The sequence below is a fragment of the Gorilla gorilla genome, chromosome 18 (genome assembly GCF_029281585.2).
Source record: "Gorilla gorilla gorilla isolate KB3781 chromosome 18, NHGRI_mGorGor1-v2.1_pri, whole genome shotgun sequence".
NCBI classification, from domain to species: domain Eukaryota; kingdom Metazoa; phylum Chordata; class Mammalia; order Primates; family Hominidae; genus Gorilla; species Gorilla gorilla.
Window position 1 is genome coordinate 106055037 of NC_073242.2, and position 16119 is coordinate 106071155.

At 46.7% G+C, this 16119-nt stretch overlaps 2 protein-coding genes across 2 annotated transcripts in view; one reads left to right on the plus strand and one right to left on the minus strand.

Moving 5' to 3' along the window:
* Positions 1-2321: 2321 nt before the first annotated feature.
* On the plus strand, positions 2322-14122 carry GABARAPL2 (GABA type A receptor associated protein like 2). Its single transcript, XM_019011936.3, has 4 exons — positions 2322-2725; positions 3064-3119; positions 4246-4418; positions 13522-14122. The coding sequence occupies exons 1-4, from the start codon at positions 2692-2694 to the stop codon at positions 13610-13612; spliced, it is 354 nt and encodes a 117-aa protein (XP_018867481.1). The 5' UTR covers positions 2322-2691; the 3' UTR covers positions 13613-14122.
* Positions 14123-14223: 101 nt separating this feature from the next.
* ADAT1 (adenosine deaminase tRNA specific 1) overlaps positions 14224-16119 on the minus strand; it is a 45508-nt gene continuing 43612 nt past the window's right edge. Inside the window, exon 11 of the mRNA XM_019011938.3 lies at positions 14224-14962. Coding sequence (XP_018867483.3) covers positions 14917-14962 — 46 coding nt within the window. The 3' untranslated portion in view covers positions 14224-14916. The remainder of the gene's footprint in view (positions 14963-16119) is intronic.

The following is a 16119-nucleotide window of genomic DNA, read 5'->3' on the forward strand; positions in this document are numbered from 1 at the left end:
ATGTCCCTTGGACATCTCATATTTAATATCTCAAAAACCAAACCCTTGTTTTTCACTCCCCAAGCTGGCTCCACCCTATTTCAGTAAATGGCAATTCCATCCTTCCAAAAACCTTGATTTTGATCTGTCCCTCATGTCTTACATCCAATCTATCAGCAAATGTTACCAGTTTTACCTTCAAAATATATCCAGAATACAACTGCTTCCCATCACCTCCGTAGACCCCACCTTGGCCAAAGCCAACATCATCTTTCACCAGGATTATCACAATAGCGTCTCAACTATTTCCCTGCTTCCACCCTCAGCGCCTACAGTCTACTAAGCTAGCCTTTTGAAAAGGAAAGGCAGATTGTGTTACATCTCTGCTTAAACCCCTACACTGACTTCTCATCTCATTCTAAATAAAATCCAAAGCTCTTTGCATGGAATTCAAAGCTCAACACAGTTTTGTTCTAGATATCTTTGAATTTGTCTCATAACACACTCTCCTCTCTCATTTATTCAGCTCCAGCCACAGGGGTTCCCTAGAATATGCCAGCCACTTTATCTAATTAGCATTCCATCCCACCACACTCTCTAGTCACCTACTGTGCTTTATTTTTCGAAACAGCACCTATCATTACCTAACATACTTATTTTTTGTCTTATCCCACTAGAATATGTCAGGGGGACAAGACTATCTCATGCTACCACCCATGAGAATAGGGATGTCATCTGTCTTCTTCACTGTTTTTCCCCAGCACCTAGCACAGAGCTCTTGTATGTAACAATAATTTCTAAGTAGGAAATTCAAAGGATTTTTTCCACTTCATTAAAAACAAACAAACAGATGCAGTAGCTCACACCTGTAATCCTAGCACTTTGGGAGGCCGAGGCGGGCAAATCACTTAGTTGAGGTGAGAAGTTCAAGACCAGCCTGGCGAACATGGCAAAACCCCATCTCTACCAAAAATACAAAAACTAGCTGGGTGTGGTGGTGTGTCCCTGTAGTCCCAGCTACTCGGGAGGCTGAGGCAGCAGAATCCAGGAGGCAGACTGCAGTAAACCAAGATTGTGCCACTGAACTCCAGCCTGGGTGACAGAGAAAGACCCTGTCTCCAAAAAACAAAAACAAAGAAACAAAAAAACCTATTTTAGTTGCTCAGACACACAGTCTTAAAATAACAAAAATACTTTTAGAATGAAGCTAGATTCCACAGCATCGATCAGGAATTTCCAGTGTAGGAAATGATGAACTACCACATTCAAACATACAGGCTTTACAGGTGCATCAGAATCACAAGCACGTGGCAGGGTTCATGTGCCCAATTAAGTGAATATTCTTGCTACATGTTCAGCAGCTTATAAACAGATGGTGACCCAGACCAGACTGCCTTGATGAGTCTGCTTGGAAAAAAGGCATTACATCACTGATTGGAGAACCTCAAAGCATATGTCCGGGCAGGTGACACACACACAGCTCAGGCTGTGATTGCTAAACCACTCCCACAGCCAAATAAGGAAACCCATCTCATGACCAGCTCTCAGGGGAATTGTCCGAGTCTGACAGTCACCTCTAACTCCTCTGCCAGTTAAAATTAAGGGGTCTGTGATCAGTGATGTTACACTCCTCAAATGTGCATTTTTTTTTGAGGCGGAGTCTTGCTCTGTTGCCCAGGCTGGAGTTCAGTGGTGTGATCTCGGCTCACTGCAACCTCCACCTCCCCGGTTCAAACGATTCTCCTGCCTCAGCATCCCGAGGAGCTGGGACTACAGGCGCCCACTACCATGCCTGGCTAATTTTTGTATTTTTAGTAGAGACGGGGTTTCACCATGTTGGCCAGGCTGGTCTTCAACTCCTGACCTCCGGTGATCTACCCGCGTCGGCCTCCCAAAGTGTTGGGATTACAGGCGTGAGCCACCGTACCCCGCCTCAAATGTGCATTTGTGATACCTCTTCGTAAATGTTTATTCAAATATTTATTCACGAATAAAGGAAGAAAACGGGATTTGTTTAAATTCAATTTCTAGGTCCAAGATAACCTATTACGGCTGTCCCTAATACGGACCTCCGGGTTGTCCTCAGTGCCGCTTCCAACAGTGTCCTCAAACACCCGCCCCTCCCATACTGAGCCCCCAACCTGTCACCACTCCGAGCAATACTCCCCAAACTGTCAACGCCCTAAACAGCTCCCTTATCGCCAAGCACTAGAAACCCCTCCTTATGTCATTCTTACCCCTAAAGACCGTTCTGGTCACCAATTCCCCAGACTTCCCCTATGAAGCGCTCTAAGAGCCCTCAGCTATCAGCCACACCCCAAAAAACAGCCCTCAGTAAGAGCCCTACACTATCAGCCAGACGTTTTCCGCCACCAACGCTCCCGAGACCCCATTCCTGTCACCAGTTCCCCGAACATTCCTGCGAGCAATGTCGCAGATACTGCTCACAGACGTCCCCATAACCAACTTCATCGCTACCGCAGCCTAGGAGCCCCCAAAGGGGTCCTCCGCGGCCCCGCCCCTTGGCGTGGAGCCCTGACAAATGGCGCCGGAAGCCCCGCCCCCGCCCGGTTGCTAGGCTCCGACAGCCGGAAGTCCCGCCTGCCGTGTAGTCGCCGCCGTCGCTGCCGCTGCCGCCGTCGTTGTTGTTGTGCTCGGTGCGCTGAGCTCCGCGGCTCCGCGAGCCGGTTCCGTCCCCTTCCCGCCGCCGCCATGAAGTGGATGTTCAAGGAGGACCACTCGCTGGGTAAGCACTTGGTCGTCGGCCCGGCTGCTGGGGGCTGGGGCGGCGGGTGGGCCCCCTCCCCCACTCGGGCGGCCCTGGGCCGAGTGGAGCGGGGCGGATGCCCTGCTGCGGGCTGGAGTCGCCCAGGCCCTGGTGCCTCGGGCAGCGGCCCCCTGACCCCATGTCACCCTCCGCGGGCCTTGCTGGGAGCTAGTAGGGGACAGGACCGCGGCCGCGGGGACGCCGGAACCAGGGCCTCGGTTGTACGCAGGGCGCAGGAGGAGGAGGGCCGGGGGCCGGGAACCGGGAACCGACCGGTGGGCAGGCGCGGCCGTCAGCCCCGTTTGTTTTTCCCACAGAACACAGATGCGTGGAGTCCGCGAAGATTCGAGCGAAATATCCCGACAGGGTTCCGGTGAGTGGACTCTCCGCCCCCTCACCTCGCTGTCACCTCTGTCGTCTGGGACCCGTGATAGGCCCCAGGCCATTCAACAGTTGACAAGTTGAGGTTCCAGTCCCAGTTACAGTAGCTGACGGGCCAGACCGGGATGAGGCCGCCCAGGGCCGGGGCGTGAGGGGCTCGGGCTGGTGCTGTTCAGGGTGCCTCAGTGCTGAATCTCCCGATCTAGGCCAGCGAGCCGTCTGCAGCCTCGGGGCTCCCTGGCCAATTATGTAAGGAACGATGTTCTAGGACAGGGCAACAGGTCACTGCCACTTTTGGGAATGGTGGTGGAGGAAGACTGTCATTTTGGTCTTGGAAGTGGTACTTGAGTCTCAGGACGTTCATCTTTTGAGTCTCCATCTTTACCTAACTTCTAGCTCCGTTATCTCACCTTGACCCTGTCATCCTTGCCTGACCAAAATAATGTGAAAAGCCGCTGAAAACCCCTTCTGCCATGTTTTCTTCTTAGTCAATAATAAATATAATGTTATATTTCTTCCATGGTTGGGGAGATAGTTTTGTAATCCTTATTAATTTTTAATGGACATTAAGGCCTGTTATTGTAGCTCTTTGCTTGTGAATAATTTGTCTGGGGAAAGGAGTAGGAGGGACGGATTTGAAACTTGTTCAGAGACGAGCAACAGGCCAAATGAAGAACTTGGTTCTTGGCTGGCTGAAATTCCAGGCATTCCAATTAGTCCATCCATTCTTGTCTCCTGTGTTCCTTGGGAACACAGTAGTGTTTCCTGTAGTGTGAAGGTGGATCCATTTTGGGGTCCTGGAGTAACGGGCCATGGATGAAACCCTCCCCAGATATTCTTAGGTCTGCCCAGATAAAATGTGGAAAAGCTTAGTGGTAAGGGCTGCATTTCTCTTACATAATTGACCACAGAAAAGCACTTACTGTTTCCCTGTAACACATTTGTATCAATTCTTAACCTCCAGAGCGTGTGGTTTATTAAGCCAAAGACATATTTTCTCCTGCTATGCAGTTCCCCACCCACCTCCTTGCCCACACTCTGTTCATCAGCTCCTCAGCCATGTGAGGCCAGAGCCTCACTTTAGGAAACACAGTCCTGACCTCTCTTTACTTTCCCAGGTGATTGTGGAAAAGGTCTCAGGCTCTCAGATTGTTGACATTGACAAACGGAAGTACTTGGTTCCATCTGATATCACTGTGGCTCAGTTCATGTGGATCATCAGGAAAAGGATCCAGCTTCCTTCTGAAAAGGCGATCTTCCTGTTTGTGGATAAGACAGTCCCACAGTCCAGGTGAGAGGTGTTTACTAGATGGGCCCTCTGGTATTAGACATCTGGTTGGCTGCTTACGGAACTCCAAAACTTTGGGAGTCTGAAAACTCTTAGGGGTCCTGACTAGAAATCTGGATTTTGTGCTCCCTGACATCAGGGGCTCCAGGAAAATAACGGCTGCAATACATAACAGTGCATTTTGGATTCAGAAAATAGAACAAGGCCTGGACTTTTAAAAAAATGATGAAACTCAGCCTAAGATCTCCAAGAATCTTTTAAAACGGTTGAGAACTTATTTAGTCTTAAGCTATAGGTAGAACTGAGGCCTGAAATGAGGTTTTCTTCCCTGAAGGCAGTCCTGGCATGCTCCTCCACTGGGAGCCTGTGGGCCCTGCTGAGGCTCACTCAGTTAATCATCCAGTTTTCTTGCTCTCAAACTTGGTCAACTCTTTGACATTGTAAGAGTCTATAGCTGCCTGATCCTCAAGTCTGACAAAATGACTGCGGCACAGTAAAGGGCTCTGAAGTCTCTTTACAGACTTATACCTCCCTTGGTAGCACTTGCTTTGACTGTCAGACTATTGTGCTGCCTGGAAGCAATCTTTGGGACTGTAACTTGTGGCCCGAATGTAGGCAGAGGCATTAGAATTCCCGTTTTCTGTGTGTTTGACAGCCCAGCTTTAGTCCCCTGTGGAAAAAGGAAAATGGATGGGCTCCGTCTAACCTCCTGGTCAGTCCTTTCCCGTTACTGAGTGGGTAGTTGTAGGCCCTGATCCAGATTCCAGCCTCCACCTCTCCCCTGAGTGTGAGTTTCTGGCCACATCTTATCTTTGTGACCCAATCTAGGTTTCATTTACCACTCCCAGAAGTAATACTTCTAAAAGTGAAGGCGCTCAGAAGCCCTGGGAACTAGCCCAATGTTGTCCAAATAGGTTCCTGTTGAAAATCCTTGAAGACTCCAGAAGAGGCCTGTGCCAAATACCAGACCTTATTTCTGTTAAAGGTGGAAAGTTCTGGCTATTTTTTGGTCTGATTTCCTCTTTCCCAGTGTCTTCCACCTCTACTTCCTGGTGTCTGATAGAAAGGCAGGGGAGAAATGGAAGCTCCTTCCCTAAGGCCAGTATTCAACCTGAGGAGACACCCCAGGGCCTGCCCACTGGACGCCATTGGTCTGCCACAGCTGTAGCTCTGGAAGCTGTGGTGTTGCTTGAGGAGATCTTGTCACCCATGGGGCTCTTCTAACCTTCCTTCCCAGGCCTCTGGGCTGTGTCTTCACCAGGAGAGGAAGCCTTGGGCATCCGTGGTTACCCTGGGCTTTCCTTAACGTGTTTGGGGAGGTAATCTTCTTTCATAACATCTGCAACTTCTACAGAGCCTTGGTGACCCTGTGTTTCGTACTTCCCGGAGGTGTTGGCTTAGTGGGAGAAAATAAGTGACTAGGACCTATGGCATTGAGTTTATTTTCCTCAATTCTGATTCTCTGGTTCTTCTCAAAGGAAATGAAGCAGGCTTCTGGAGACCTTAAGATTACTCAGATGGCTCCACAGTAATCTAGCAATTAAAATGGCCACAGGTCTTATCAACCTCCCCTCCCCCGTTATCCCTGAGATAGAAATAGAATTGGAAATGAAAAATGATTTTTCAGGGCAGCAGAGACTGCTTCAAGCCATTTTCTCTCCAAGTCCCATCTGCCTTTCCAGTGTGGTGAGAATCAACCCTAAAGCAGATTACACTGGTAACTCAAGTCAGGATTTTAGGGCCGAGTAACCAGAAATCCAGGTCCTGACCCTTCAGGATTTAGAGTCACCAGCTAGGGCCCTTTTGCCCAGGCTGTCAGCTCTTTGGCCCCAGTTAATGACTTATCACCCTACACTTAATGCAACTGTTTATTTTGGGGTTTTATTCTCAGAAATAATTTTTTTTTTGAGACAGAGTCTCACTCTGTTGCCCAGGTTGCAGTGCAGTGGTGCAATCTGAGCTCACTACAATCTCTGCCTCCTAGGTTCAAGTGATCCTCTCACCTCAGCCTCCCTAATAACTGGGACGGGACCACAGGTGCATGTCACCACACCGGGCTAAAAATATAAATTTGTTTCTAAACATAAGAGGCGTGTGACATCATTGGGCTTTATGCAATATATAAATCACCCATAAACATAAAAAGTGCTACAGGGTCCTTCCTAAAGCTGGCTGTGATTCAGCTTCACCATCTCTTCCCCAAGACAATTTAGCAGCCTCTTCCTCAGGTCTTTTCAGCTTCCTTAGGGGAGCATGGAGCCTCCCTTAACCTTCATGCAGTGCTTGCTGGCTTCAAAGAGTGGCTGGGGAAATTAGAGAAGGGACGAATTCAGGCCTGCAGGAGCCCTCCCTCTCCGGTGACTGACTGGTCTGCATGAAGATCAATTATGTCTGAGGCTGAAGGGGAGTGAGTTCTCAGTTATTTCTGCCTTGGAGTGGAAAACAGGCGGTCACCATGTAAAGTGTCATGATTTTTATTTAGAGTAGTTAGTATTAAATATTGATTCTATAAATAGAGACAGAGGCAAGTCCCTAAGTTTTACTTCCTAAATTCTAAGTTCTTGTTTCATTTAAAAAAGAGGGAATCACAATGGCCTTTTCCCATTTAGCATTGGAAAGTTGAATTCTCTGCCTAGGTGCGTGCATCAAGAATCAGGCCAAAAACGGAATGGGGAACCATGCCTTTGTTCAGACAGAACTTCAGAAAAAACATCAGTGTACAAGTTTCCTAGTCATGACGTTAGAGGGGAACTCAGACCTGGCAGTGAATGGTCTTTGGTCTTTGTTTGTTTAGAACATAGATAAGAGTCTTGTTAATCCCATGTTTCAAATAGAAACAGGAGTATATCATTAAATAAAATATCTCTAAGATATTATTTTTTATTGTTGTTGAGACAAGGTCTTGCTCTGTCACCCTGGCTGGAGTGCAGTGGCACAGTCATAGCTCACTGCAGCCTTGAACTCCTGGGCTTGAGCAGTCCTCCCACCTCACCAGGTTGGTCTCAAACTCCTGGCTACAGGTGATCCTCCTGCTTTGGCCTCCCAGAGTGCTGGGATTATGGGTGTTACCCACCATGCCTGGCCAGATATTATAACTGACATTGGGAAACCTGTGCTGTTTAAGAATCTGGTGTTTATTTGCTTCTGGATCTTAAAGAGATCTTCAGTAAAAGGAAGTTGTGATGTTTTGGAAATGAAAAGTGATTTTCAGGGCAACAGAGACTGCTTCAAGTCCCATTTGCCTTTCCATTCTGCTGAGAATCCACCCTAAAGCAGATTATACCAGTAACCCAAGTCAGGATTTTAGGACAGAGTAACCAGAAATCCAAGTCCTGACCCTTCAGGCCCAATTAATGACTTCTCACCCCACACTTATTCATCCTTTATTTAGAAATGTGCTTAAAGCACTTTGATCATTTCTGGGTAAATACCTCTTTAAGGACAGGACTTTTTTTTTTTTTTTTGGAGACGGAGTTTCGCTCATGTCGCCCAGGCTAGAGTGCCCAGGCAGTGGCGTGATCTCAGCTCACTGCAACCTCCGCCTCCCAGCTTCAAGCGATTCTCCTGCCTCTGCCCCCGAGTAGCTGGGATTACAGGCGACTGCCACCACGCCCGGCTACTTTTTTTGTATTTTTAGTAGAGACGGGTTTTACCATGTTGGCCAGGCTGGTCTCTAACTCCTGACCTCAGGTGATTCGCCGACCTTGGCCTCCCAAAGTGCTGGGATTACAGGCGTGAGCCACTGCTCCCGGCCTAGTTGTTCTTTTTATCAGATAAATATGTTCTGTCCTAGGCCGTGTGTGGTGGCGGTCGCCTGTAATCCCAGCTACTCGGGGGCTGAGGCAGGAGAATCGCTTGAAGCTGGGAGGAGGAGGTTGTGGTGAGCCAAGATCACGCCACTGCACTCCAGCCTGGGTGACATGAGTGAAACTCTGTCTCAAAACAAAAAAATGAACAATAACCAGTGGTTAATCTTTTTATTTTAGAATCTTGGGGAGCATCAGGGCCTTATTAACTTTCACTGTGAAGCCAGTGCCTCTCCAGGATTGACAGTAGTGGTCACTGCCCTTCCACCTCCCACCACCCATCCTTCCCTGCTGGAGAAGAGATAATCCAAGGTCCAGTGGAAGCGCATGGACTCCAAAGCAGATGGGTGGCCAGGTGTGCTCATCAGCCCAGCCAATTCATGAGTCGGTGTAGACCCCACAGCCTCCATGACCTGCCCTTGGTTGGGGCGAACGTAGGTTCTCTAGGGATTGGGCATCCACACAGTTCTAGGTCAGCCTCTCCCAATGCATAGCGCTGTTGAGTAGCATAAACTGATGTCTGTCTTGAGTCACATGGCCATTCCTGGATGTAGGTCTTGCTGCAACTTTCCTTTTTTTATTGCACAGTTTCTCCACTGGAGAAGTGGTTTTACCTGGATCTATGTCATTCAGTGGAGGGATTGGGGAGAGGGCTTTAGGGGGCAGTTTAAGTTCATTTTCACATAGTACTTCAGGGTCCCACTTCACCTTAGATTAGCTCCATGGCTTGAATCTACCACTGGCTTTACCCATTTCTTTCTTTGCCAGACTCAGAGCTTGGAAGGTGGCAGTGCCTCTGTACTCAGAGCAGCATCTTTCTCAGATGAATGCGTGTGGTACTTGATACCACAGGGTGTGCATTCGTGTTAGGGACTGGAGGCCATCTTCAGGTGTTCTCTACAGCCACCTCCCAGCAACTTAGGCAGCAAGCCTTGGAGCTGCAGTGCTGCTTGCGAGTTGTCAGGGCATCCAGCAAGCCTGTGCAGCTTAGCTGGATAGATGCATTAGAGCTGCCTCTGTGCTGCAGGATCCTCAGGCATCCTAGCAGTGGCCTGCTCAGTGCTGTGTATAGCTCAGGCTTCCAAATTCTAAGGGGGAAGTTTATCTTCTCAGAGGTTTATGGAATGTGTCCCAAACTGACACACCAGCCTTCTGCTAATAGACTCTGCTAGCAAGGGCCACATTTTGTCTCCCTGCACTTCCATTTGTATATCCATTTAATGGGACTTTACAAAAATGAGTTAATTTTTTTTAAAGTCTGTTTGTGGCCCAGCTCATTTTGGCTGCAGGCCAAGTTATTCTGACTCTGCATGTATGCAGTCAGATCCCGTAAGTGCTGTTTTCAAATCAGTCTTGCTTCATGGCACCCAGTGAAGCCTCAAAATTAGGTGCATGTTCAGCATTGAGCATTCAGTTACCAAGTTCCTTGCCCAAGGGGTATCCTGACTATAAGGACACAGTGCTACTGCCAACTAAGTTTCCACATGAGGTCGTGTGTCAGAAAGGGAGAAATTGTCGGATTCTTAAGTTCTTACGCACTAAGGCATCTAACTGTCAAATTACAAGATCGGAAGGAGAGAGCCCTAAGACCTTGCATGTGATGCAGAGACTGGCAGCAGTCGCCTTACCTGGGAGCTTGATGTTCCGATGGTTGGTACCAACATTTGTATGAGAAGCACTGTTCTAAGGAAGATCTCTGCAGAAGGTACAAGGACTCTAATGTTAGGTCATCAGAGCAGATCTAGCTGTCTAATCACTTGGAGGCAGCAAAGCTTGGTGGTCTCCTAGTTTTGTGACCTGGAGTGAATTTAGAATCTCTGTGCCTCAGTTTTCTTATCTAGGAACTATGGATTATGGTACCATCTACCTCATGAGATTGTTTTGAGGATAAAGAGTTAACACATGTAATGTATAAGCAGTGCTTGGCATACGTGTTGCCATTATAGTTAGGATTTTTACTATCAGCTTCTGTAGCTACTAGGGCACTGCTTAAACAAATTAATGAACCCAAGTTTTACTTAAAAGACAATGGAATCTAAAGCCAGAAAGGAATGAAAGTCACATGATTGTGGGCCTCCTGTCCTGCCAAGAGTCAGGGCTCAGAGTCTCACGACCTGCCTTCAACAGTAGCGGTCCAGTGGTCATTGTTCACCCTGGATAGCATACACAGGCCCGGGGGTGGGCTGCTGGTGTTTACGAAGCTCTTCAAATGTTTCTAATGTGGCAGCGGGATTTAGAATCATTGTGCCAGGGCTTCTAACTTGCTAGGAAAAGAGCAGAACTTAGTCTGTTTGGAACCAAACTTGACAGAGGCACTATGGGGCGACTCTGAATTGCACACAATGTCTGCTACTGCATCTAAACCCATCTGGTAGTGGCAGCGGGGAGATGTTACGACAGTTGTCATTAAGATCACCCTGGACACTTGGACAAATGGGGTAAAGAGTTGTGGCAGTAGCTGTAGTTGTTTTCCCATTAGCCTCATTCTGAGGAGTTTCAGAGAAAAATGGGGTTACTCTCTGGGCATTCTCAACCACCAGGGTAAAAATCTTGGGAGACTCAGCTACATGTTCAAGCCCTTCTGCTAGTTTCTGGCTTGTCATTTCACTTCCTGGCTTGTCACTCTACTTCCTAATCACATAGCTTTTAAAGATGACCTTCCCTTCTCCCCCCCAACAAAAGGTCAGGCATTTCCCTTCGCAACCTGGCTGCATATGGAATCATTTTTGGCATTTAAAAATATACTGATGAGGCCGGACACGGTGGCTCACGCCTGTAATCCAGCACTTTGGGAGGCGGAGGCGGGTGGATCACCTGAGGTCAGGAGTTCAAGACCAGCCTGGCCAACATGGTGAAATCCCACCTCTACTAAAAACAAAAACGAAAACAAATTAGCCAGGCGTGGTGGCATGCACCTGTAATCACAGCTACATGGGAGGCTAAGACATGAGACTTGTTTGAACCGGAAGGTGGAGGTTGCAGTGAACTGAGATCCTGCTACTGTACTCCAGCCCAAGCGACAGAGCAAGACTCTGTCTTTACAAAACAAAACAAAACATAGTGATGATTTCATTGATCTGGGGTAGGGCTTGGGCACAGATATGTTTTTAAAGTTCTCTTTAAAGTAAGATTCTGATGTGCAGCCAAGGCTGAGACCCACGGCTGCAGGCGTTGTTCCTCCCTCTACCCACTGCCCCCTAAGTCTTGTTCTGGGGCAGTGCTGTCAGTAGAAATGGATGCAAGCCACATATGTAATTTAAGAATTTTCTAGTAGCCACGTTAAAAAAATAAAAACAGTTGAAATTAATTTTTTTTGAGACAGAGTTTTGCTCTTGTTGCCCAGGCTGCAGTACAATGGCACGATCTTGGCTCACTGCAACCTCCACCTCCCAGGTTAAAGCGATTCTCCGGCCTCAGCTTCCCGAGTAGCTGGGATGACAGGCGTGCACTACCATGCCCGGATACTTTTTTTGACAGAGTCTCGCTCTGTCGCCCAGGCTGGAGTGCAGTGGCGCGATCTCGGCTCACTGCAAGCTCCGCCTCCCGGGTTCACGCCATTCTCCTGCCTCAGCCTCCTGAATAGCTGGGACCACAGGTGCCCGCCACCACGCCCAGCTTATTTTTTGTATTTTTTAGTAGAGACGGGGTTTCACCATGTTAGCCAGGATGGTCTCAATCTCCTGACCTTGTGATCCACCCGCCTCGGCCTCCCAAACTGCTGGGATTACAGGTGTGAGCCACCGCGCCCGGCTTACTTTTGTATTTTTAGTAGAGACAGGGTTTCACTGTGTTGGTCAGGCTGGTCTTGAACTCCCGACCTCAGGTGATCCACTTAATATATTTTATTTGACCCAGTATATCCATAATTTTATCATTTCAACATGTAATCAAAATTGAGCTATTTTGCTGCATTTTCATACTAAGTCTGAAGCCTTGTTTAAGTTTTACACTGCACATCCCAATTCACACGAGCCAGACTTTCAAGTGCTGAATGTAGCTAGTGGCTGCTGTGGCAGTGATACAGGACATTTCAGTCAGAGCAGAGATTTCTATTGAACAGTTCTGTTCCAGGGAGTCCTTATTTTACAAATTCCAGGCTAAGAGGTCCTCACAGGGAGCACCGTTTTTATTGTACAAGATGCTGATGACAGGTTGTTTCATATTCAAATTCAGACCTCCCCCACATTGTTACTTAATAATTCTCATCTACCCACACAGCCATCCGAGCTAAGCTTGCAAATGGGGCAGGAAGAACAGGAAAAAAACTCAAAACCTCCCCCTTCATAAATGTGGTATTTGTCCATGTTTACATGGAGGTTCCACTCAGCCCTTGAGGAGCAAAGCAGCAAGTGGGGCAGTCACTGTTTCCTCAGGTTGAGGCCTTGGACTCCTTATCTTCCCCACTGGCTCTTGGTTTATGAGTTCCCCTTTTAAGGATCTGTTGTGACTGACCTATCTGGGCTAGTGACCTCAGATGTCTCAGACTGAGCATCTTAACACAGTTTCTGGTTGATCCCTTCACTCATGGTCTTAACACATTTGCACTTCCTCTCATCTCAGAGAGTACAGTCACGGGCCAGAGCTTGCATAGGGATCCAGGTGTTACTAGTCTTACTCTGGAGCTGGTCCAACTCAGTTTCATGGCACAGAACTAGATTAGGTCTCCACTGCGCAGTCTGTTTTACCGCTTAGGGAAAGCCAGCTTTCCTACCCACACACGTTTAGTTTGAAGAGTATCTATTTTTGGAGGGTTCTTTGGGAGGTTGGGTAGGCTTCTTTGGATCCCAGATACATTTAGAGCTTTTTGCATTAAGTGTGAGGAAAATAACTTCTCTTTGATGATGTTGATACATCATGTGGGCACCCTGGGGCACAGGGGTACCCCTGGGGGCACAGGGGTTTAGCTGGGGAGATTCCATGAGAATGAACCCAAACTACTCTTCTTTGCTAGGGTCCTTTACCCACACAGAGGTGAGCCTTTCAGGTTCTTCATTTTGCTTAGTTTCTTCTCTTGTCCTTGGCATTTAAGAGGCATCCATGTGTTAGTCAGCCAAAGCCCCCTGAAGGTGCTGGCTGCTTTAAAGGATTTACTTGGGAGGATGTCAAATGGCTTTGCCTTCTGCAGACTTCATTTATTTTAATCTTTTTATGGCTCCTTTCTCTTGCTTTAAAACAGGATTATAAGCACACAGCAGGTACTGACACCTGAAGTCTTACTAAATTCCTGTCCTCAGGCCATCCTTTTTCTCCTGAAACCTGGACTCCAATTTTCAATGACGTTTTTGTTTTTCTCTTTCAAGCCTAACTATGGGACAGCTTTACGAGAAGGAAAAAGATGAAGATGGATTCTTGTATGTGGCCTACAGCGGAGAGAACACTTTTGGCTTCTGAGGGCCATTGCTGGGCTAGGTGCACCGTAACTGCTTGTGTATCTTGTAAATAGCCAGCCATTTTCAGTTATTATACCAGAACCTCTTCACATAGACCTATTAGTGCATTTGTAACTGGATTTATTTCTTAATATATTGGAAGGTTTTGTTTCCTTAGACTAGTAAATTATCATACAGAGTTTTATTTTGAGTTTTTCTTTGTGCATTGTCCTCATGGCTGTATTCTCCAGGAAACTTGTCCTTCTGGAAATCATATTGAATGATATTTCTATATCGAAGTGAGGTAGGTGCGGTATTAAAGTGAAAGGGAAGGTGATGCATTTATTCTGGGTTATGCTTGAAGTGTTAGATGGCTAAGTATTAAAATTATCCAAATTAAATCCTTAGCAGTCAGAACACTTGCTTCACTAGAATATGCCAATTGCCAATCATGTTGGACTGAGCTAATTTGTTCCTCTTTCTGAAACTATTAAGGTAAATAATTAACAATAAAAATTCTCTTATAAAGGCATTGTACTGTGGCCATGTCCTTTATTCACCCGCATTTGGACGGGCCAGAGAAGTGGCTCCTACATCTGCCAGACCAGGAAGAGGGCTTGTGGAGGTCATGGCCGCACATCCTGGGTCGGGAAGCCATGGCCAGGGTCATGAGGAGAGACATTGTTTTGAATAACTAATATGTTCACATGTTTGAGATATCGGGACAATACAAAAAGGTATACACTGAGAAGGCTTGCTCCTGCCAGCTTCCTAACCACCTCTGCCCTTTATGGGAAATTACTTTTACTGGCTTCTTGTTTCTTTTCAATATTTTAAAAGTAAATAGGATAATTTAAAGGACAGTATAATGGCATAGTAAAAAGGATAATTAAACATGAATACATATCCTTATTTTCTTTCTTCTTTTTTTTTTTTTTGAGACCGGAGTTTTGCTCTTGTCACCCAGGCTGGAGTGTGATGGTGCAATCTCAGCTCACTGCAACCTCCGCCTCCCGGGTTCAAGCAGTTCTCCCGCCTTGCCTCCTGAATAGCTGGGATTAGAGGCATGTACCACCACGCCCAGCTAATTTTGTATTTTCAGTAGAGATGAGGTCTTACCATGTTGGCCAGGCTTGTCTCAAACTCCTGACCTCAGGTGACCCACCCACCTCAGCCTCCCAAAGTGCTGGGATTACAGGCGCCCACCACTACACCCGGCTTCTTCTTTTTCTTATACAAAGAAAACATACACTTCTACATACATTGCTTTTTTTCATTTAACATTATATTTTAGTGATCTTTCCATATCACTTCTGTGCATCCTTTTCATGTTCCTGCATTCTTTAAGGTACTGCTTTCTTCTCCCTTCTTCCTAAAAATCAAGATTAGATTTATCTATGCGCATGAGTTTCATTTCTCACACATTAGTAGAGATGTGTAGGCTTGCTAGGACACAAATACATTTGAGAGGAAATGCTTAGTTACTTTCTTAAATCTGCAGACATACTGTGTTGGTGGCTAGAGCACTACACAGACAAGAATAAAGAAACCAGGTATGTCCCACCAGTCTAAGAACATGTAATTAAAATGACTCACACTTTCCATTGTGGAAGAAACAAAGACCTTTAACTTTATCTTTACCAAATTATATAAGCAGCTCATCCAAGCTCTCTACTGATGTCACCTTCTCAGTTGGGATCAGAGGAAACATTCTTAATTTGTCACAAACATCTTGTTGGGTCTTTACCAAACTTGAGGTAATAAAATCTGTTTCTCTTTGCTGATAGTTTCACACTAAAAGCAGTTAGAAACTGACCTCAGAGCGAGCAAGGTAAAGGGAAACCAAGCTCTGTGTTACTAAGGAATTTTATTTGCAATGACATGCTCCCAATTCAAACTGGCCTTAGCATTAAAAAGGCAGTTTATTATCTCACCTCTCAGAGGGATGGTTCACTGGCTTGAGGTGTAGCTAGAACCAGGGATCAAATAATAACATCAAAACTCCATCTCTTGGTTTTGTTTTTCTCTGTGTTCTCTCCATGTGATGGCAAAGATGGCCCCATCTTTGGAGTTGCTTAGCAACTCTAGTGGAAGGAAGAACATCTTTTCTGAGAGCACTAACAAAAGTCCCTGGGAGGTCTCTGGCCTTGCTTGGACTACCAAACAGCCCTGCTTGGGCCAGAGAATGGTGAACCTCTGCCTAAACATATGAACAGAAATAGGATTTTACAGAAGTGGAGGAGGGGTGGCTTCCCAAAGGCATTTTGATTTATTTCTGTTTCACAACCACAAACCCACAAATGCAACCGAGAAAAAATAGCTAAAGAGAAGAAAACCAAAAGGCAAGTATCGTTGAAGCCAATTGTGTTTTTTGTTTGTTTTTTTGAGACGGAGTCTCGCTGTTGTCAGCCTGGGCTGGAGTGCAATGGCACAATCTCAGCTCACTGCAACCTCCGCCTCCCGGGTTCCAGCCATTCTGCCTCAGCCTCCCGAATAGCTGAGATTACAGGTGTGTGCCACCACGCCCAG